Source organism: Tachyglossus aculeatus, chromosome 23, assembly GCF_015852505.1.
Source record: "Tachyglossus aculeatus isolate mTacAcu1 chromosome 23, mTacAcu1.pri, whole genome shotgun sequence".
In the NCBI taxonomy this organism is placed as follows: domain Eukaryota; kingdom Metazoa; phylum Chordata; class Mammalia; order Monotremata; family Tachyglossidae; genus Tachyglossus; species Tachyglossus aculeatus.
In genome coordinates this window covers 31700604-31723038 of record NC_052088.1, presented here as the reverse complement: position 1 = coordinate 31723038, position 22435 = coordinate 31700604, and the positions used below count along the sequence as shown (strand labels likewise).

The following is a 22435-nucleotide window of genomic DNA, read 5'->3' as shown; positions in this document are numbered from 1 at the left end:
AGTACCTTTCATTCATTCATTCAATCAATCAATCGTATTTACTGAGCGCTTCCTGTGTGCAGAGCACTGCACTAAGTGCTTGGGAAGGACAAGTTGGCGACATATAGAGTCATCCCCTGGGCCTGGAATGCCCTCCCTCCCTCTGCCCATCCGCCAAGCTAGCTCTCTTCCTCCCTTCAAGGCCCTACTGAGAGCTCACCTCCTCCAGGAGGCCTTCCCAGACTGAGCCCCTTCCTTCCTCTCCCCATCATCCCCTTCTCCATCCCCCCCATCTTACCTTCTTCCCTTCCCCACAGCACCTGTATATATGTATATATGTTTGTACATATTTGTTACTCTATTTATTTATTTATTTATCTTGCTTGTACATATCTATTCTATTTATTTTATTTTGTTAGTATGTTTGGTTTTGTTCTCTGTCTCCCCCTTTTAGACTGTGAGCCCACTGTTGGGTAGGGACTGTCTCTATATGTTGCCAACTTGTACTTCCCAAGCGCTTAGTACAGTGCTCTGCACACAGTAAGCGCTCAATAAATACGATTGATGATGATGATGATGATATAGAGACGGTCCCTACCCAACAACGGGCTTACAGTCTAGAAGGGGGAGACAGACAACAAAACAAAACATGTGGACAGGTGTCAAGTCATCAGAATAAATAGAATTAAAGCCAAATGCACATAACAAAATAAATAGAATGGTAAATATGTACAAGTAAAATAAATAGAGTACTAAATCTGTACAAACATACATACAGGTGCTGTGGGGAGAAGAATGGGGTAGGGCAGAGGGGAAGGGGAGGAGGAGAGGAAAAAGGGGGCTCAGTCTAGGAAGGCCTCTTGGAGGAGGTGAGCTCTCAGTAGGGCTTTGAAGGGAGGAAGACAGCTAGCTTGGCGGATGTGTGGAGGGAGGGCATTCCAGGCCAGGGGGAGGACGTCCTTGTCCCTCCGATCTAGACTGTGAGCTCCATGTGGAACCTGCATCTATCCAAGCATCTTAGGAGAAGCAGCGTGGCTCAGTGGAAAGAGCTCGGGCTTTGGAGTCAAAGGTCGTGGGTGCGAATCCCAGCTCCTCCATGTGTCTGCTGTGTGACCTTGGGTAAGTCACTTAACTTCTCTGCGCCTCAGTTACCTCATCTGTAAAATGGGGATTAAGACTGTGAGCCCCAAGTGGGACAACCTGATCACCTTGCATCCCCCCCAGCGCTTAGAACAGTGCTTTGCACTTAGTAAGCGCTTAACAAATGCCATCATCATCATTATTATTATTATTAGGACAGTGCTTGACACAAAGCAAGCACTTTAGAAAGCTCCCAGGTATGATTACTGTTATTACTGCTGCTAGAGGACAGAGAAGCGGCTCCTTACACAGCCGGGCTCCACAACCTACCGAACTGAAACCAGAGAGGATGCCTTGCCCGGACACCGCATCGCCTCGACTCCCTCCCTCTGCTCTACCCTGCTCCGCCCCACAGTACTTGTGTGTATATATAATAATAGTAATAATAATAGTGATGATGGTATTTATTAAGCTTAGTACAGTGCTCTGCACACAGTAAGTGTTCAATAAATACGATTGAATGAGTGAATTAAGTGCTTACTATGTGCAAAGCACTCTTCTAAGGGCTGGGGAGGTTACAAGGTGATCAGGTTGTTCCACAGGGGCCCACAGTCTTAATCCCCATTATACAGATGAGGGAACTGAAGCCCAGAGAAGTTAAGTGACTTACCCAAAGTCACACAGCTGACAACTGGTGGGGCCGGGATTTGAACCCATGACCTCTGACTCCAAAGCCCGTGCTCTTTCCACTGAGCCACGCTGCATATATATATATATATATATTTATTGATAAAATAAATAGAATAATAAATACATATATATATACACATATACGTATGCATATATATATGTATTTATTATTCTATTTATTTTATCAATGATGTGTAAATATCAATAATTCTATTTATATTGACGCTACTGATGCCTGTCTACTTGTTTTGTTGTCTATCTCCCCCCTTCTAGACTGTGAGTCCATTGTTGGGTAGGGATTGTCCCTATTTGCTGAAGAACAGTACTTTCCAAGTGCTTAGTACAGTGCTCTGCACACAGTAAGCACTCAATAAATACAACTGAGTGAATGAATGAATGAATGAATAAAGCAAGAGCCGGATCTTCAAGTCCCAAACCCTGGCCAGGCCCACTGTCCAATGATACAACCCACTGCAGCTTCTTCTGCGTGGAGGGGAGATGAGAATCAGTCAGTCAGTCATATTTATTGAGCCCTTACTGTTTGCAGATCACTGTACTAAGCGCTTGGGAGAGTACGACAGAACAATAAACAGACACACTCCCTGCCCACGACGAGCTTACAGTCTAGAGGGGAACTCTCTCCCTCCTGTCTGCCCTGGAGTCGTCTCTAGCCCTGTTTCTGCGGGCTCCAGATGTCCCAGAAATGTGCAGCTAAATTGACAGACAAACATTCCCACCTTCCTGATCACCCCCTAATCCTCATGGGCCCGAATTCCCTTCCTCTGCCTTCGGTAAGAAGGGTAGGTCGGGGAGGAGGGAAGAAGAGTGGCTCCTCTTCTCTTTCCCTATTCAGTTAGTCCCCACGACTTTGTATTTCAAAATTAAAAGAGAACTAAGCCGGTGACACAGGGGTAGAGCACGGGCCTGGGGGGTCAAGGGGCAGCGTAGCCTGGTGGAAGGAGCTCGGGCCTGAGGATCAGAGGACCTGGTACTAAGCCTGGCTCTACCACGTACCTGCTGTGTGACCTTGGGCAAGTCACTTACCATCTCTGGTCCTCGGTTCCCCCACCCGCAAAATGGGAATTCAATACCTGTTCTCCCTCCTATTCAGTCTGTGAGTTCCAAGTGGGACTTGATGATCTTGAATTTACCCCAGAGCTTAGTACAGTGCTTGGCACATATGAAGTGATTAGGTATCACAATTATTATTATTATTGTCCAGAGAGAAGCAGCGTGGCTCAGTGGAAACAGCAGGGGCTTTGGAGTCAGAGGTCATGGGTTCGAATCCCGGCTTCGCCACATGCCTGCTGTGTGACCTTGGGCAAGTCAGTTCACTTCTCTGAGCCTCAGTTACCTCATCTGTAAAATGGGGATTAAGACTGCGAGCCCTGCGTGGGACAACCTGCTCACCTTGTATCCCCCAGCGCTTAGAACAGTGCTTTGCACATAGTAAGCGCTTAACAAATGCCATCATTATTATTATTATTATCTTCAATTAATACCACTCATTCTCCAGCTTGCTGGGATAGTCTTCAACTCCCACCCCAACACTGTCTCCCACTAGTAACTTACTACACTTTGACATTTAGATTGACTTAGATATCTGATTAATAATAATAATAATAATAAAAGTTATTCTGGGATTTGTTAAGCACTTACTATGTGCCAAGCACTGTACTAAACGCTGGGTGGATATAAGCAAATCGGATTGGACACAATCCTTGTCCCATGTGGGGCTCACAGTTTCAATCCTCATTTTACAGATGAGGTAACTAAGGCCCAGAGAAGTGAAGTGTCTTGCCCAAGGTCACACAGCAGACAAGTCGGGGAGCCGGGACTAGAACCCTTGACCTGTCTTGCCATGCACTATTAGACTGCACCCTCCCCTGAAGGCAGGGAGCATGGGTAATCTTTGACATCGATCCTCAATTTCTAGGGCAAGAAATCCTTACTAAGTGACACAGAGGGAGGAACCAGTTTTGGCTCTGAGTTTCCCTGGCTCTTCTCTCTTGCATCCAGCCCAGCAACTTTTAAGCCCATGCACGAATGCCTTAAAGAAATCAAAAAAGCTTCCCAGTAAAAAGGACTTGATCTATAAACATGGTGCAGCACCCTGAATTACTGCCTTTAGTTCAAGATTCCTACCTCTTGGACAAACATTCGGGAAAGGGTTGGTGTTCAGGAGGAGGTAGGAATAAGAGGAAGGGGGAGGTTTTCAACTTCTCCTTCCACTGGAATGCAGCCAGAAGGAAGTTTCAGAATAAAGGATGTTAGGCCAGGCTCTGTCACCAGCTCCAGAGATGTAACGAACGAGGAAGCAATTTTTCGGCAGCTCCTGTAACCTCTGGTTTTATCCCCTGGATGGATCAGAAAACTCAGCAGGCCGTGGAAATGGTGGAGACGTACGCTACTCCTGCCACATTCCTGGATTTGGTTGCCTGCCTGAGCATTGGAAAGAATTTTCCTTTTCTGGTCTGTGACAATCTTATTTTCTTGTGGAGTTTTTTTTTTTTTTTTTGGTGACCCAGAACCATCAACCAGACAAACTTTGAGACTGCCAAAGAGAAATTGCTCTCAGCTCACACCGTGACCACCACCCCACACCCTATGTTCAAATAATGATGATAATAATAATAATAATAATAATGGAGATAATGATTATGGTACTAGTTAAGTGCGAACCATGTGTCAAGCACTTTTCTGAGAGCTGGGGTAGATACAAGTTAATCACTTCGGACACAGTCCCTGTGCTACACAAGTAGCACTCTAAGCAGCAGTAGGACTTAATCCCCATTTTAAAGTTGAGAAAACCGTGGTACTGAGAAATTCAGTGAATTGCCCAAAGTGCTGAGCTCTTTCCACTGCTGCTTCCCAATCAGGAGTTGCAAATCACCTCAAGAATGGCCCGGAGCTAATCTTCCTTTTCCCGATATCAGCCTCCAAACCTTAGCTGGCATCTTCTTATACATACAAGTGAAATCAAACTCTCAGGAGCAAGATTATTCCACGAAATGGGAGAAAAGGCTCATCTGTGATCAGTACCTTATGATCCCGCCTATGTTTGGGTAGAAACATGCCACGATCACTCCAGCTCCCACGATGGCTACGTTTAGAAGCAGTACGTGGATAATGCTACAGAGGAGGGGGTGGGGAAGAAGAAGACAAATACAAAATATAAATGAAAACAAATCTGCCACCACTACAGATAAAAAAAAGACGAACATTAACACACCTAGTAAGATGGGAAGGGATGGGGCCATCTGCTTTAACCTATTAAAATTTATTAATTTCATGGTCAACAAGATGTCTAGCCAACGGTGTGGATGCCAGATTTCAAATCCTCAAGGGTCTGGGACTCAAATAATTCTCAAGAAGAGAGCATGTACAATTTGGCAAGGCTACTAAAAAGAATATTCTTAATATGCAGTGCTCAGGGTTTCAGGCAATTTCTCTTTTGCAAAGAAATGATTCCCTATAGCCAGACTCCCACATAAAAGCAGCTCCTTGATTCGAGGAACGAGCACGATTCTGAGTTGGGGCTAATGAATCCCAGACAGAGAAGCAGCTAGAGAGAATGAAAAAAAAAATTAGGAGGTTAAATAGAAACACGTGAAAATAAACCCGTGGTCTGTTGCACGTTCTAGAAGATTATACCCAATGTTTAGGTTTCTGGCCTTTAATTACTGTTTGTCCAGGGACGTGGAGTTGTTTTGGAGGGCTATAGCATTTGCTGAACCTTTGCTCTTTTGGCCTGCCTAAAGAAGCAATGATGTGCTACAGCTCTCCAAAGGCTGTCATGTTCCCCAGGCACGTTTCACTACATCTGTGGGGTGGATGAACGAGATTGGGGTCTTTCTCAACCTCAAAATCGCCTTTCCAACCCAGGCTTGTTTACAGAAAGAGAGAGAGAGAGAGAAAGAGAGAGAGAGGGAGCGCATCATGATCTACTACTACTGGGGGAAGAAGAGAAGTAACAGTACAACTAGTGAAAGCATATGTGCTTAGAATAACAAAAACAGCCAAAGCACGTGTGTCTGCATTGTTCTTGTCCTATTATTTCACTGTATTGACTGAGGTTCAGCTGAATGTCATTTTTTTTTAAATGACATCTGTTAAGGACTTACTATGTGTCAGGCACTGTACTAAGCGCTGGGGTTGATAGAGGCTAATCAGGTTGGACAGTGGTGCTCTGAATTCATTCATTCACTCATTCATTCATTCATTCAATTGTATTTATTGGGAGCTTTTTGTGTGCACAGCACTGTATTAAGCACTTGGAAAGTACAATTCGGCAACAGAGACAATCCCTACCTAACAATGGGCTCACAGTCTAGAAGGTGGGAGACGGACAACAAAACAAGTAGACAGGCATCAATAGCATCAAAATAAATACACAGAACTATATTCATTCATTCATTCAATCCTATTTATTGAGCGCTTACCGTATGCAGAGCACTGTACTAAGCACTTGGGAAGTACAAGTCGGCAACATATAGAGACGATCCCTACCCAACAATGGGCTCACAGTCTAGAAGAGGGAGAAAGACAACAAAACAAAACATGTAGCTATACACAGCACGAACGAAATAAATAGAATAATAAATATGCATATATATATGCACACACAAGTGCTGTGGGACGGGGATGGGGGTGGAGCAGAGGGAGGGAGTAGGGGCGATGGAAAGGGGAGGAGGAGCAGAGGAAAAGAGGAGCTCAGTCTGGGACAGCCTCCTGAGGTGAGCTCTCAGTATTAATCCTCATTTTACAGATGAGAGAACTGAGGCCCAGAGATGGGAAGTGACTTGCCCACGGTCACACAGCAGACAAGCGGTGGAGCCGGGACTAGAACCCAGGTCCTTCAGACTCCCAGGGCCGTGCTCTATCCGCTAGACCACACTGCTTCTAAATTGGCCACACAGAGTGGAAGAAAGTTGCAGCACCCCTGATTCCTCGCTGGAGGCTGGGGCTTTCTGCCACCGCTTTTGCAGCCGGAGGGAAAACTAGCTGCTCTTTGCTTTCTGTTCTTCTTTATGCTCGCAACTGCAAAGCTCAGCTGCTTTATTTAATTATGAAGGCTTAGCTAACGAAGAGCCAGGCAACCTGAACTTCTTTGTAAACTGCAGCCAAGACTGAAGCAGAGCGGGGAGAACTCCTTTCGGGGGGTTCGACGCTTCTGTTGAAATGTGGTTATCACAAATGTGGCCAACCAATTTGTAATTTGAGAGCACGTTTCAGCTAAAGACTTTTTTTCCTCCCTGCCTACTTAAATGTGCTACATCATTTCTCCAACCCTGGCCTACTGGACAGAGCACGGGCCTGGGAATCAGAAGGACCTGGGTTCTAGTCCCGGATCCACCACTTGTCTGCTGTGTGACCTCGGGCAAGTCACTTTACTTCTCTGGGCCTCAGTTACCTCATCTGTAAAATGGGGGCTAAGACTGTGAGCCCCTGTGGGAAAGGGACAGTATCCAACCTGATTAGCTTGTCCCTACCCCAGCACTTAGTACAGTGCCTAACGCATAGTAAGCGCTTAACAAATACCACAATTATTTCTATTATTAATTCAAAGGAAAGAAGCTTTAAAGGCTGGTTGGATGTTCAGAACCATTTTCTTGCCTAATTGTCTGCTCTTGTTTTCTCAAATATATTAAAAAAAACTAACAAAAAACAGCTACAGCAGGGAATAAAGCTACCCCTCAAAAACTGTGCAGAAAACCCTCTAGACTGGAAGCTTGTTGATGGCAGGGAACATGTCCACCAACTCTGCCATACTGTACCCTTCCAAGCTCTTAGTACAGTGCTCCGCACACAATAAGTACTCAATAAATACCACTGAGTGAACACTGGAGTTGGTACTCTGAAGAAGTGGCATGTCTGACTGACTGAGCCCTCTTTTTCCTCTCCTCCTCCCCATCTTTTAGACTGTGAGCCCACTGTTGGGTAGGGACTGTCTCTATATGTTGCCAACTTGTACTTCCCAAGCACTTAATACAGTGCTCTGCACACAGTAAGCGCTCAATAAATACAGTTGATTGACTGATTGATCCCCCCGCCCTACCTCCTTCCTCTCCCCACAGCACTTGTCTATATATTTGTACAGATTTATTACTCTATTTTACTTGTACATATTTACTATTCTATTTATTTTGTTAATGATGTGCATATAGCTTTCATTCTGTTTGTTCTGACGCTTTTGACACCTGTCTACATGTTTTGTTTTGTTGTCTGTCTCCCCCCTCTAGACTGTGAGCCCGCTGTTGGGTAGGGACCATCTCTATATGTTGCTGACTTATACTTCCCAAGTGCTTAATACAGTGCTCTGCACACAGTAAGTGCTCAATAAATACGACTGAATGAATGAATAAATGAATGTCCTAGTCCTTGGTTCTAATCCCGGCTCTGCCGCTTGTCTGCTCCGTGACTTTGGGCAAGTCTTTTCACTTCTCTGTGTCTGTTACCTCATCTGGAAAAAGGGGATTAGGATTGTGAGCCCCATGTGGGACGGGGACTGTGTCCAACCTGCTTACCTTGTTATCTACCCCAGCGCTTGGAACAGGGCTTGACACACAGTAAGTGTTAACAAATACCATCATGACGATTATTATTATTACTGCCCAAACCAAAGACATTGCCTGTGGCGCTCTGGAGGGAGTTGCAGCCAACTGAATGAACGAACCCGGGGCTGCGAGGAAACATTCCCAGCTTGCTTTCTGACAGCTGGGACTCTACCGGACTCTTCGAGATCTCTATGGAGGCCGACTTCCCACACTCCGCACGACATCCTCCTCCAGGGAGCAAATAAACGAGTTCCGGGAGGTGATCTTAACCAGCTACTGGTAGTCCAAGTCCTTACCTTGGGTAAGCTTCTCCGAAGAGGTGTCCCATTAGCTGGACACGGGCCAAGTAGCCCAGCAAAGGGTACACGGTCATCATCTGGAACAGCAAGAATATCCTCGCGACGAACGACAGGATGTCACTGCTGGGGAAGTTGTCTAAAAAGTTCTAACCCAAGAAAGTCAGTGAGCCAATGTCAAAGCCAGTCACCACTTCCAAATTCCCTGCCCTTCCTATCTATCTAGCGATCATATTTATTGAGTGCTTACTCTGTGCAGAGCACTGTGCCAAGCGCTTTGGAAAGTACAATGCAATACGTGTCAGCAGAGGGTTAGGCAAGACTGAGGTAGAGAGTAGATTCTATTTATTTTATTTTGTTAGTATGTTTGGTTTTGTCTCCCCCTTTTAGACTGTGAGCCCACTGTTGGGTAGGGACTGTCTATATGTTGCCAATTTGTACTTCCCAAGCGCTTAGTACAGTGCTCTGCACACAGTAAGCGCTCAATAAATACGATTGATGATGATGATGATTGGCATTCCATTGTCAAAAGCTATCTGTGATATTACTATGTGCCAGGCACTGGACTAAGCTAACTGGGTTGGACACAGTTCCTGTCCCACGTGGGGATCAGGTTCTTAATCCTCATTTTACAGATGAAGTAACTGAGTCACAGAGAAGTGAAGTGGCTTGCCCAAAGTCACACGACAGACAAGTGGTGGAGGAGGGATTGATCCTCTGACTTCTGGGCCCGTGGTCTTTCCGCTAGGCCATGCTGTTATGTATTTTCATTTTCAATATACGGGCTCAGAGCGAAAAGCATACTTAACAGGAAATAGGGCTTTCTCTTTAGAAATCTTTTTTTATGCCATTGCTATATCTTGCAATAAGCTGTTTCCCTTCCCACGTCAATGTGACAACCACATTGATGGGGGTTAGATCACTCAAGAGTTTTTACATATTTCTTTTATTATTTCAATCCTGTTCCTTGGAGAAAGGCACAGTTTTGTTATTCAAGCACTGACTTGGTGCTCTGCACACAGAAAGCGTTCAGTAAGTACCACTGATTAATTATCGGTGAGGATGGCAAACAGGGAATTTCCATTATATCCCGGAGTGGACAGTTGAGGAGGAATGGGGTATGGAGCAACCTAAGTTGAATGTCGCGAAATGACTGCATGTCACAACTGGAATTCTGGCTGATTCACTTACTACATACATTCATTCAATCGCATTTATTGAGCACTGACTGTGTGCAGAGCACTGTACTAAGCACTTATTCAATGGTAAGCTTGTTTATGCTGTGTAACAAAGCAGTCTGAAATATAAGTTCAGAATCTTATTTTCTTTGGTCATCCAAACAGTTCTCTAATTACATTCTGATAAAAATAATAACAATCATGATAACTATAGTATTTAAGCGCTTACTACGTGCCAGACACTGTACTATGCACTAGGATGGATACAAGCAAATCAGGTTGGACACAGTCCCTGACTCACATGGGATTCACATTCTCAATCCCCATTTTAGAGATGAGGTAACTGAGGCCCAGAGAAGTGAAGTGACTTGCCCAAGGTCACTGATCGACAGCACCTGTAATTGCTTACACCCCTGCCACTACTTGGGATAACACAGTGCCTGCTCCATTATCATTTTTCATTTAATAATAATAATGGCATTTATTAAGCGCTTACTATGTGCAAAGCACTGTTCTAAGCGCTGGGGAGGTTATAAGGTGACCAGGTTGTCCCATGGGGGGCTCACAGTCTTAATCCCCATTTTACAGATGAGGGAACTGAGGCCCAGAGAAGTGAAGTGACTTGCCCAAAGTCACACAGCTGACAACTGGAGGAGGCAGGATTTGAACCCATGACCTCTGACTCTAAAGCCCGGGCTCTTTCCACTGAGCCACGCTATTTTCTACCTACCTTTGGGCCCAGAGCTGGGGCTGAGAGGTTTCACCGGGCTCATTTTGATCGCTGGCTATTGGAAATTTCCAGTAAGTCTCTAACTGCTGAACATAGCATATAAGGTGACTTCTGGTACCGATCAAGCCGGAGGCCTGAGGAAATTGCCCAAGCTAGTAACAGTAACTCCTAAAGATCCAAGAACACCAACATCCTGCTGAAATCATCATTTTCGGACTACCCTCGGAAACAGGTTGTGCCGAAATCGACTCCAAGCCAAGGGAGAACAGGCTTTAGAAATTCGCAATGAATTTGCCCTGACGCCGTTCCAACCAGCACAGACTTTAAAGACAGTGAGGGTCAACTAGTGATTGTTAAGAGAAGCAGCATGGCCTAGTGGACAGAGCACAGGCCTTGGAGTTAGAAGGACCTGGGTTCTAATCCCAGCTCCGCCACATGTCTGCTGGGTGACCTTGGACAAGTCACTTCACTTCTCTGAGCCTCAGTTACCTCACGGAGAAAATGGGGATTAAGAGCAGGAGCCCCATGTGAGACAGGGACTTGGTCCAACCTGATTACCTTGTATCTACCCCAGTGCTTAGAACAGTGCTTGGCACCCAGTAAACACAAAATGAGTACCATAATTACTATGATTAATAAGAAGTACCTTGTATCTACCCCAGTGCTTGGCACCCAGTAAACACATAATGAGTACCATAACTATTCCTATTAGTAAGAAGCAAAACTAGGAAAATAATTTTTAAGGAAAGCTTTTAGAACAGATGTCCAATCAAACGAGTACCACAATTATTCTTATTAATGAGTAATGTTGCCAACTTGCACTTCCCAAGCGCTTAGTACAGTGCTCTGCACACAGTAAGTGCTCAATAAATGTGATCGATTGATAGTAAAACTAGGAAAATAACTTTTAAGGAAAGCTTTTAGAACAGATGTCCAATCCCTGGTAACTCAAGAGATTAAGTCTTCATATCTGCCCTTTCACTTTCTTTCTAATACTAGTAGTAGTCATATTGATTATTGCTTTCTGTGTGAAAGTGCTCTGCACAGAGTAATCATACTGATTATTGCTTACTGTATGCAGAGCACTGAATTGGGTTTCCTGACCCCTCTGCCAGAGGCTTTCACTTCTTACTTTTAACACGTTCTGAGAATGGGATCTTGAATTTCCCGAGAGAAGCCACTGCTTCCAAAAGCACCTCCATGGCACTTGCCATCGTTCAGGGTGTTTTGCCTGGGGGTGCCTAGGTCTTAGCTTTAGGAAACTGTAGACCCAAATCCTGCACCCTTTACTCACTCGAGTCGTTTGAAAGCTTCTACATTCCCAATTCCTACAGCCTGGGGTAAGACTAGCACAATGCTGTTCTGCCTCTGGAAGCCAAACTGCCCACAGAATGAAAATGTCCTTACCTCCTCAATGCATTCTTTGGACAATGGCGGAGAGGGAAATGATGCAAAAATCAAGACGCCAACGTAGAGGTACGTTAATCCCACCAGAAAGTAAGCAATAGACAGGTCCCTTACCTGCAAACACAGTGGAAGCATTCCACACATTAATTCTGGAATTGATACTCAAAGAAGGTTGCATTTTTTTTTTATGGTATTTCATTCATTCAATCATATTTACTGAGCACTTACTGTGTGCAGAGCACTGCACTAAGTGCTTGGGAAAGTACCATACACCAATAAGCAGTCACATTCCCTGCCCACAATGAATTCATAGACTAGAGTTGGGGAGATAGACATCAATACAAATAAATAAAATGACAGCTATGTACATAAGTGCTTTGGGGCTGGGAGGGGGGAAGAGCAAAGGGAACAAGTCAGGGAGATGCAGAAGGGAGTGGGAGATGAGGAAAAGTAGGGCTTAGTCTGGGAAGGCCTATTGGAGGAGATGGGCCTTCAGTAAGGCTTTGAAAGGGAGGGGGGAGAGAGTAACTGTCAGATTTGAGGAGGGAGGGTGTTCCAGGCAGGACATGGGCCAGGGGCCGGCGGCGAGAAAGGCGAGATGGAGGCCCAGTGAGAAAGTTAGCACTAGAGGAGCAAAGTATGTGGGCTGGGTTGTAGAAGGAGAGAAATTAGGTGAGGTGGGCGGGGGCAAGGTGGTGGAGGGCTTTAAAGCCTATGGTGAGGAGTTTTTGTTTGATGTGGTGAATGGGCAACCACTGGAGTTTTTCTGAGTTTCGGGGAGACATGTCCTGAACGTTATTGTAGAAAAATGATCGGAGCAGCAAAGTGAGTCTGGAGTGGGGAGAGACAGAAGTCTGGGAGGTCAGCAAGGAGGCTGAAGCATTAATCCAGGCGGGATAGAATGAGTGGCTACATTAACATGGTAGCAGTATGGATGAAGAGGAAAGGGCGGATTTTGGCAGTATTGTGAAGGTGGGACTGGCGGGATTTGGTGACGGATTGAATATGTGGGTTGAATGAGAGGAATCAAGTATAACGCCAAGGTTACGGGCTTGTGAGACAGGAAGGATGGTGGGGCCGTCTACAGTGATGGGAAAGTCAGGGGGAGGACAGAGTTTGGGTGGGAAGATAAGGAGCTCTGTTTTGGACATGTTAAGTTTGAGGTGATGGGAGGATATCCAGGTAGAGATGTCTTGAAGGCAGAAGGAGATGCAAGAGGAGAGGCAAGTATTTGTTAAACCCTACATGCCGGGCACTGTATTAAGCACAGGGGCAGAAACAAGCTAATCAGGTTGGATACAGTTCCTGTCCCTCATAGGGCTCACAATACCAATCCCCATTTTATAGATGAGGTAACTGAGGCAACAGAGAAGTGGAGTGACTTGCCCAAAGTCACACAGCAGATAAATGGCAGAGTAGGGATTAGAACCTAGGTCCTCTGAGTCCCTGGCCCATGCACTTTCCACTGGGTCACACTAATTCTCCTGATAGAACAACTCAAACAACTGTGCAAGCTAATTCAAAACCGAGTAGCCCACGCCTTTTTTTTTTCCAATGCATATTTCTTTTCTAGGCCTGACATAAACTCTAACTTCCACTGGGCATTCAGCATTCAGTTATCTGAACTAAAAGATAAATGCAAACTGAAGTTTAATAATCTAGGGCTAGGTTACTTTTTTAAAAAATGAAATTGTTGAGCAAATCTGTGGGGCATTACTTAAAACCTAATTAAAAAAAAACTCATAAAGTTTGCAGAGCAATACTGGGTGAACAAAGAGGGAATTTTCTCCCTGTAAATCAGAAGAAAAATAATTACACATGTTTAGTACATAAAATCTCCAAACAGGCCTGGTATTACATATTGTAAGTACAGTTATTAAATAAGCAAAGCTAATCAAACTTAATATCGGATAGTAAACAGGTATTAAAGCTGTTTGAACCCAAACAATAAATCAAAGGAAGTCAAGAGACAGCTGTTCAAACCGACACTGGATCTTACTGTTGAACGAAGTAAGGTACACAGAACATTAAATAAAGTGGATTGCTTCTGTCCCTTTATCCCCTACCCAAAGCCAAGGGCTTTAAGACATTTTTCATATAGCCAGCTGTCAGATTCAAACTGCACAGATCCCACATCTGACAAGTCTGTTTTCTATCATCACTAGAAAGCTACAGCAAAACAAAACAAAAGGCAATCAGCCGATTCTCATTAACACAATATTTTGAAGGTTAAGAAAAGTAAGGAAAATATTGGGATGGGTATTTTCCTTTTAATCCCGTTCCTTCAGTCTATTTTTTCATGCTGGGCTGAACAGCGCAATGAGAAACCTGGGCATCTGGTTCCAGGATCATTTCTGATTCTTTGGCGAGCTTTTCTACCCGAAAAGGCGATACACAGTCATTCAATCGTATTTATTGAGCGCTTACTGTGTGCAGAGCGTTTATTCATTCAATCGTATTTACTGAGCACTTTAAGTGCTCACAAGACTACTACTACTACTACTACTACGACTACTACTACTAATAATAATAATGAGAAGCAGCATGGCGTTGTGGATAGAGCATGGGCCTAGGAGTTGGAAAGTTGTAGCTCTGCCACATGTCTGCTGTATAACCTTGGGCAAGTCACTTCACTTCTCTTTGCCTCGGCTACCTCATCTGTACAATGGGGATTGAGACTGTGAGCTCCACGTTGGACAGCAACCGTGTCCAACCCAATTACCTTATATCTACCCCAGCACTTAATACAGTGCCTGATACATAATACTCACTAAAATACCACAATAATAATAATTATTATTAATATTATTAGGCGATGCTGCTTCTCAATTGTACAATTAGAGGGCCTGTGATGGACAATGGAAAGTTTTGGGTTGACAATCATCTTAAAAAGAATTAGACTGTAAGCCCGTTGTGGGCAGGGAACGTGTCTACCAACTCTGCTATACTGTACTCTTCCAGGGACTGTGTCCAACTCGACTACCTCCTATCAACTCTCCTGCTTAGTACAGAGTGTGGCACATAATAGACACTTAATATCATTAAAAAAACCCCAAAAAACAACTGAAGATTCTAAATTGCATTGGACTCATTAATGTAAGAGGAATAGAAAATTCCACTATAACTGTAAGGCAACCAATAGAGACCTCTTGGTTTTGGTGTAAACAAAAGTACAAAAAATACTGGGAACTGCATTTGAGAGCAAGAAGAACGTATTTTCACAATGTTCTCAAAAGGTTCACTTTCAAATAAATAGTGACCATTTCCTATATTTGCAATAAAAGACACTTTGGAAGCAGCACAGCTTAGTGGATAGAGCACAGGCCTGGGTTCTAATTCTGACTCCGCCATTTGTCTCCTGTGTCACCTTGGGCAAGTCACTTCACTTCTCTGTCCCTCAGTTCCCTCACCTGCAAAACAGGGATTAATACTGTGAGCCCCATGAGGGACATTCATTCATTCATTCCAGTGTATTTATTGAGGGCTATGTGCAAAGCACTGTACTATGAACTGTGTACTTCCCAAGCGCTTAGTACAGTGCTCTGCACACAGTAAGTGCTCAATAAATATGATTGATTGATTGTGTCCAACCTGATGAGCTTGTATTTACCCAAGTGCTTAGTACAATGCCTAGCACATAGTAAGCGCTTAATACCACTGAAAAAATACATTGCTGGTGGCAGATGTCCAGGAACTTTTTAATAATAATGATGGCATTTATTAAGCGCTTATGTGCAAAGCACTGTTCTAAGCGCTGGGGAGGTTTCAAGGTGATCAGGTTGTCCCACGGGGGGCTCACGGTCCCCATTTTACAGATGAGGTAACTGAGGCCCAGAGAAGTTAAGTGACTTGCACAATGTCACACAGCTGATAAATGGCGGGAATGGGAATTTGAACCCATGACCCCTGACTCCAAAGCCCGTGCTCTTTCCACTGAGCCACGCTGCTTCTCTGTTCATTTCTTGACATAGTGTAAGGCCTTCCTTGGGCACTCAATAACAGCATGACCTAGTGGAAAGAGCAGCGGATCGGGTGTTGGAGGAACTAAATCCTAATCCCAAATCTGCCACGTCCCTGCTATGTGATTTAGGGCAACTCACTTCACTTTCTCCATTCGTCAGTTTCCTCATCTGTAAAATGGAGTTGAAATACCTGTTCTCCCTCCTATCTAGATTGTGAGCTCCATCCAGTAAAGGATCTGTGTCTGACCTGATTAGCTTGTATTAGCCCTGGCCTCTTCCTACAGAGCTTGGCACAGAGTAAGCGCTAAACAAATACAGCAGCACCATCATTATTACTCACTGATTCTGTGGTAGGCAGAACTTCCCATGGGAGGGTGGAGCCAAGTACTGGGAGAGCTTAGACCAACGTGACGGGATACGCTGTGGTCCAAGAGGAATGACCGGTACTTCCTTTCTTTCTGGGGGCCTCACTTCCCAGAATCCTTAAAAGCTCAATTCCCCAGTCTCCCTTGGGCCACTGAACTTGAACTCTGAGGAAATTAGTTGGGTCACTGAAAACTTTGCAAGGGTTCATCCGTTCAGTGAGACAGGCAGAGCTTAATGAGGTTCTTTTTCACAGCTCTGTCACCAGCCCCATTCATTCATTCAAGCAATCGTATTTCTTGAGTGCTTACGGTGTGCAGAGCACTGTACTAAGTGCTTAGCCCCATGAGTATTTCAGTCCAGGGACATGTAAGAAAATAACTCTAAAGAAAGTAGGTCACCCCTGGGCAATTGGGGGAGGGACGTGTAGGGGGACAGGGTCTTAGCAGTCATTCGGCTGAGCTTTGCAGCAACTGTATGCTTTTGGGTTAAAAATCTGTTAAATTGTCCAGTGACATCAGGAGACTGGAGGAGAGTCTCTTTTTCACTGCAAGAAGCTTGCTCCTGTGGTTAGAAATGTAGGAACTTGAATTCTGATTTTCTGTTAGATCGGAATTCCTCTTTCTGTGACAACTTCTGAAAAGATGGGAGCAAAGCCACCATGATCACTGGTTGAAGTCTATCCCAAAACGTTACATGCACCGTAGCAATTATTGTGGTACGGAACCTTAGAGAGTAAAAGCTTTGTCAGTAGGGTGAGGAAATGCACTGATGGATAATGGTAATTGTGCTATTTGTTGGGTGCTTATTAATAATATAATAAGGGCATTTGTTAAGCGTTTACTACGTGCCAAGCACTGTTCTAAGAGCTGGGAGTGGGGGGGGAATACAAGGTGATCAGGTTATCCCATGTGGGGCTCACCTAGAGAAGCAGTGTGGCTCAGTGGAAAGAGCCCGGGCTTTGGAGTCAAAGGTCATGGGTTCAAACCCCGACTCCGCCAACTGTCAGCTGTGTGACTTTGGGCAAGTCACTTAACTTCTCTGTGCCTCAGTTACCTCATCTGTAAAATGGGGATTAAATTGTGAGCCCCCCAAGGGACAACCTGGTCACCTTGTAACCTCCCCAGTGCTTAGAACAGTGCTTTGCACGTAGTAAGCGCTTAATAAATGCCATCATTATTATTATTACTTTACAGATGAGGTAACTGAAGCTCAGAGAAGTTAAGTGACTTGCCTAAGGTCACACAGCAGACATGTGGCACAGCCAGGATTAGAACCCACGTCCTCCGACTCCCACGCCCGTGCTCTTGCCAGTAAGCCAGGCTGCTTCTCAAGCAGTCTACTAAATACAAGATAATCGGGTTGGGTACAGGTCCCGTCCCATACAGGGCTCACAGTCTTAGTCCCCATTTTATGGATGAGGTAACTGAGGACCAGAGAAGTGAATTGCCCATTGTCACATAGAAGACAAGCAGCAATAGCAGGATTAGAACCCAGGTCCTTTGGACCCCCAGGCCCATGCTCTATCCACTAAGCCACACTGCTTTCCCAACTCCCTCTCTCCCGCTCCCTGGAGAGGCACTTCCACCCCTGATGGAGACCAAGATTGCTCCTGAATTGTACGCTATCAGAAATACTGTCTTTTACCGCCAGATAGCCCGGCCATAATCATAATAATAGCATGTGTTTAACACTTACTATGTGTCAAGGACTTGTACTAAGCGTTGGGAGAAGCAGCATGGTTTAGTGGAAAGAACCTGGGTTTGGGAGTCAGAGGTCTTGGGTTCTAATTCTGGCTCTGCCACTTTTCATTCATTCAATCAATCGTATTTATTGAGCGCTTACTGTAGGCAGAGCACTGTACTAAGTGCTTGGGAAGTACAATCAGCTGTGTGACCTTGGGCAAGCCACTTAACTTCTCTGTGCCTCAGTTACCTCATCTGTAAAATGGGGGATTAAGACTGTGAGCCCCACGTGGGACAACCTGATCACCTTGTATCTACTCCAGCACTTAGAACAGCGCTTGGCACAGCTTAACAAATACCATAATTGTTACACAAAGTAATGAGGTTGGACTTGGTCCCTGTCTCCCATGGGGCTTGTAGCCTCGCGGGGAGGGAGAACACGCATTTACTCCCATTCTACTGATGAAGAAACTGAAGCACATATAAATTTAGGGATTTGCCCAGGGTCAAGCAATGGGTGAATGGTGGAGCCAGGACTAATTCCCAGGCCCGGGTTTTTTCTGCTAGGCCCTGCTGCTTCTCTAAAATAAGAGCCTGCAGATAGACTTAAAATAGAGATTTTAAAAAATATCATATTGAACAATCAAGGGGGAGTCGATTCTTGGTGGCATTTTGGTGTCCCCTAGGAGATGGTGATAGGCATAGAATGGAGCACATGGGGACGGGAAGGGACGAGGGGGAAGTCTGACAGTCACTTGACTGGTTCCTCCAAATAATAATAATAGTTACGGTATTTGTTAAACACTCACTATGTGCCAGGCACTATACTAAGCACCGGGGTGCATACAACCAAATGGGGCTGGACACAATTCCCGTCCCACGTGGGGCTCACCGTCTCAATCCCCATTTTACAGCTGAGGCAACTGAGGCCCAGAGAAGTGAAGCAACTCGCCCAAGGTCACGCAGCAGACAAGTGGCGGAGCTGGGATTAGAATCCAGGACCTTCTCTCTCCGCTATGCCATGCTGCTTCTCAGCAAATCTCAGTGGGTTGTGGGTGTGTGACGGACCCCAGCGCAAATCCAAAGCTGCTCAGGGTCTCCTCTTGTGGGCCTCTGGGGAGATAGTACATTTCCAAATCACTTGGAAGATCTAGAGCGAAGGAAGACATTTTCCAGACCTCCTCTGAGAAGCCCTAGGGATGGTCACAACTCACCTGCTTTTGACAGCGTCTACTCTGAATCTGGTCAGGCTTGGTGAGGACAGTTCTGGGTGGTCACTTGTCCCCAGATGGGTCCCCTAGCCTGGCTGCTGTGTGCTGTCTGTTAAGGGCTTAATACGTGCCAGCCACTGTACCAAGTGCTGTGGTAGATAAAGGGTTGGACATGGTTCCTGCCCCAGGTGGGGCTTGCAATCTTAATCCCCATTTGACAGATGAGGCAACTGAGGCCCAGAGAGGTGAAGTGACTTGCCTGAGATCAGACAGCGGACAAGTGGCGGAGGTGGGATTAGAAGCCAGGACAGTGCTTTGCACATAGTAAGCGCTTAGAGAAGCAGCGTGACTCGGTGGAAAAAGCACGGGCTTTGGAGTCAGAGGTCATGGGTTCAAATCCCAGCTTCGCTACTTGTCTGCTCTGTGACTTTGGGCAAGTCACTTAACTTCATCTGTACCTCATCTGTAAAATGGGGATTAAGACCGTGAGCCCCATGTGGGATGACCTGATCACTTTGTACCCTCCCCAGCACTTAGAACAGTGCCTTGCACATAGTAAGTGCTTAATAAATGCCATTAAAACAAAACAAAATAAACCTTCCACGCCTGAGCTCGTTCCATGAGGCCACGCCGCTTCTGCATGCTGCACACCACTTCTGCATTTGCCAACAGGTCTAGTATCCTAGACAGGTTCCACCTGGGCTGCTTCCACACGCCAGCACTCTACGATCCCTAACGACAAGTTCTTATTCATTCAATAGTATTTACTGAGTGCTTACTGTGTGCAGAGCACTGTACTAAGTGCTTGGGAAGCATTATCATCGTTCCATGTAGACGTCTGGCCGCTTACATTGCCACTGACCACCACTGGCCCGAATGTGGCCGAATGGAGGATTCCAGGAAGAACAACCAAGTGGGTGAGCGTTGGGCTCCTGGAGCGGGTGATGGAGGAGCATCAGAGGAGGTGAGCAGGAGGATAACGCCAAAGTTAGGCACAAGTATCTCCTCTGAGAGGCCTTCCCAGACTAAGCCCCACTTTTCCTCATCTCCCACTCCCTTCTGCTTCACCCTGACTTGCTCCTTTTGCTCTCCGCCCCTCCCTGCCCCCCAGCACTTATGTATATATCTGTCATTTTATTTGTATTGATGACCGTCTCCCCCCAGCCCCCTGCCCCCTAGATGGTGAGCTTGCTGTGGGCAGGGAATGACACTGTTTATTGTTATACTGTACTTTCCCAAGCACTTAGTACAGTGCTCTGCAAACAGTAAGAGCTTAATAAATACGACTGAATGAACGAAAAGTTCTATGCAAGGAAACGCAAAAGCCATTTAATACGTGCTTTTGACTATAATGGCATTGAGTATCTGTCCATGTTTCTCAATTTTTCATCACCATCTCATCAACTGATATGTATCCCGGGGACTAAGCCCTCCTTTCCTCTTCTTCCACTCCCTCTGCCTCACCCTGTCTTGCTCTCTTCATGCATCCCCCGTCCCAGTCCCACAGCACTTATGTCCATACCTATTATTTATTTATATTCATGTCCATCTTCCCCTCTAAACTGTAAACTCGTTATGGGCAAGGGAACGTGCCTGTTTATTGTTCTACTGTACTCTCCCAAGTGCTTAGTACAGTGCTCTGCACACAGTAAGTGCTCAATAAATATAATTGATTCCATGACGGGCTTTTCTTTGAACAGAGTGGTGGCAATGTTGGCAACAGCAAGGAACCTATCTCCAGTAGCAGCAACCAGTAACCCAGTGGTGATGCTGGAAGCTACAATATGAGGCCACTTACTGCGCCTTTTCTGCAGCTGCTTTGTTCCATGGCCATCTTGGCTTCTGAGGACCCTTCTGCTGTGAACAAGGAGATCAAAGTGGAAAGGATACATGTAACAACTAGGGCCTGTAATGACATAAGCTCGCTGAGGGTTGGGAATGTGTCTGCCAACTCTGTCGTACCGTACTCGCCCAAGCGCTTAGTACTCCTCACAGAGTAAGCCCTCAAACAGGGAAGACTTCACCGATTCCCTCTCTGATGGCTGCGGCGCTATAAGCCACAGCTGCCCAATAATCAAGGGATGGGTTTGCACGTGCCTTACTGTGTGTCTTTGCTTGTTAACCACGCCTCGCATCCCTCACATTGAGAAGCAGTGTGGCTCAATGGAAAGAGCACGGGCTTCGGAGTCAGAGGTCATAGGTTCAAATCGAGCCCCCTGTGGGACAACCTGATCACCTTGTAACCTCCCCAGTGCTTAGAACAGTGCTTTGCACATAGTAAGCACTTAATAAATGCCATTATTATTATTATTATTCCCCACCAATCATTTCTCTCTCTTTTCTTTTTTTCTCTCAAAGATCTTCACGGTTTCTTTTCTCACCTTCTTGGCCTCTTCCTCATCATCAATGGCATTTGTTGAGTGCTTTTACTATGTGCAGAGCACCAGACTAAGCGCTGGGGAGAGAGCACTACCACAGTCGGCAGACGTGTTTCCTGCCCACAGAGCTTACAGTCTGGCGGGGGAGAGCCTCACTACCTGCATGCCTTATCCCCTGACCCTGACTGAGCTGTCAAAAAATCTGTTCATGTCAACTTCAGCCCCTTCGTCTTGGGGGAACCTAGGTGAACAGGCCCGGGAGGAAAGGTGGAGGGGAAGATACTGTGAAAAGCACTTGTTTCACAGGACAGAAACAGCGACAAGACGCCTGAGAGATGAATTTTTAGCAGTGCTGCTGCATAGAAACCCAGAACTTACATAGCTGTGTTTTCTTTTTTTGTTAAGTGCTTACTATGGGCTAGGCCCTGTACTAAGCGCTGGAGTAGACACAAGCTAATCAGGTTGGGCACAGTTCCTGTCCAGCTCGGGGTTCACAATCATAATCCCCATTATACAGATGAGGTAACTAAGGCCCAGAGAAGTGAAGTGACTCACCCAAGGTAACACAGCAGACAAATGGTGAAGCCGGACTTAGAACCCAGGTTCTTCCGATTCCCAGGCCTGTGCTCTATCATGAGTTCAAATCCTGGCTCCGCCAACTGTCAGCTGTGTGGCCTTGGACAAGTCACTTACCTTCTCTGTGCCTCAGCGACCTCATCTGTAAAATGGGGATTGAGACTGTGAGCCCTACGTGGGACAACCTGATTACCTTGTATCCTCCCCAGCAATTAGAACAGTGCTTTGCACATAGCAAGCGCTTAACAATTGTTATCACTATTATTATTATTATTATTATTATTTTATTATTATTATTACTAGGCCACACTACTTCTCTGGTTGTTAGGGAATCAGGGTGAGG

The 22435-nt window shown here is 45.5% G+C and overlaps 1 protein-coding gene across 2 annotated transcripts in view; it reads right to left on the bottom strand.

The window, feature by feature from the left end:
- SLC38A9 (solute carrier family 38 member 9) overlaps positions 1-22435 on the bottom strand; it is a 73693-nt gene that overhangs the window by 3149 nt on the left and 48109 nt on the right. For both annotated transcript variants that reach the window (XM_038765643.1, XM_038765644.1), the window contains 3 exons: positions 11918-12031; positions 8603-8751; positions 4792-4881 (listed from right to left, as the gene is read on the bottom strand). In XM_038765643.1, the coding sequence (XP_038621571.1) occupies positions 4792-4881; positions 8603-8751; positions 11918-12031 (353 nt within the window). The remainder of the gene's footprint in view (positions 1-4791; positions 4882-8602; positions 8752-11917; positions 12032-22435) is intronic.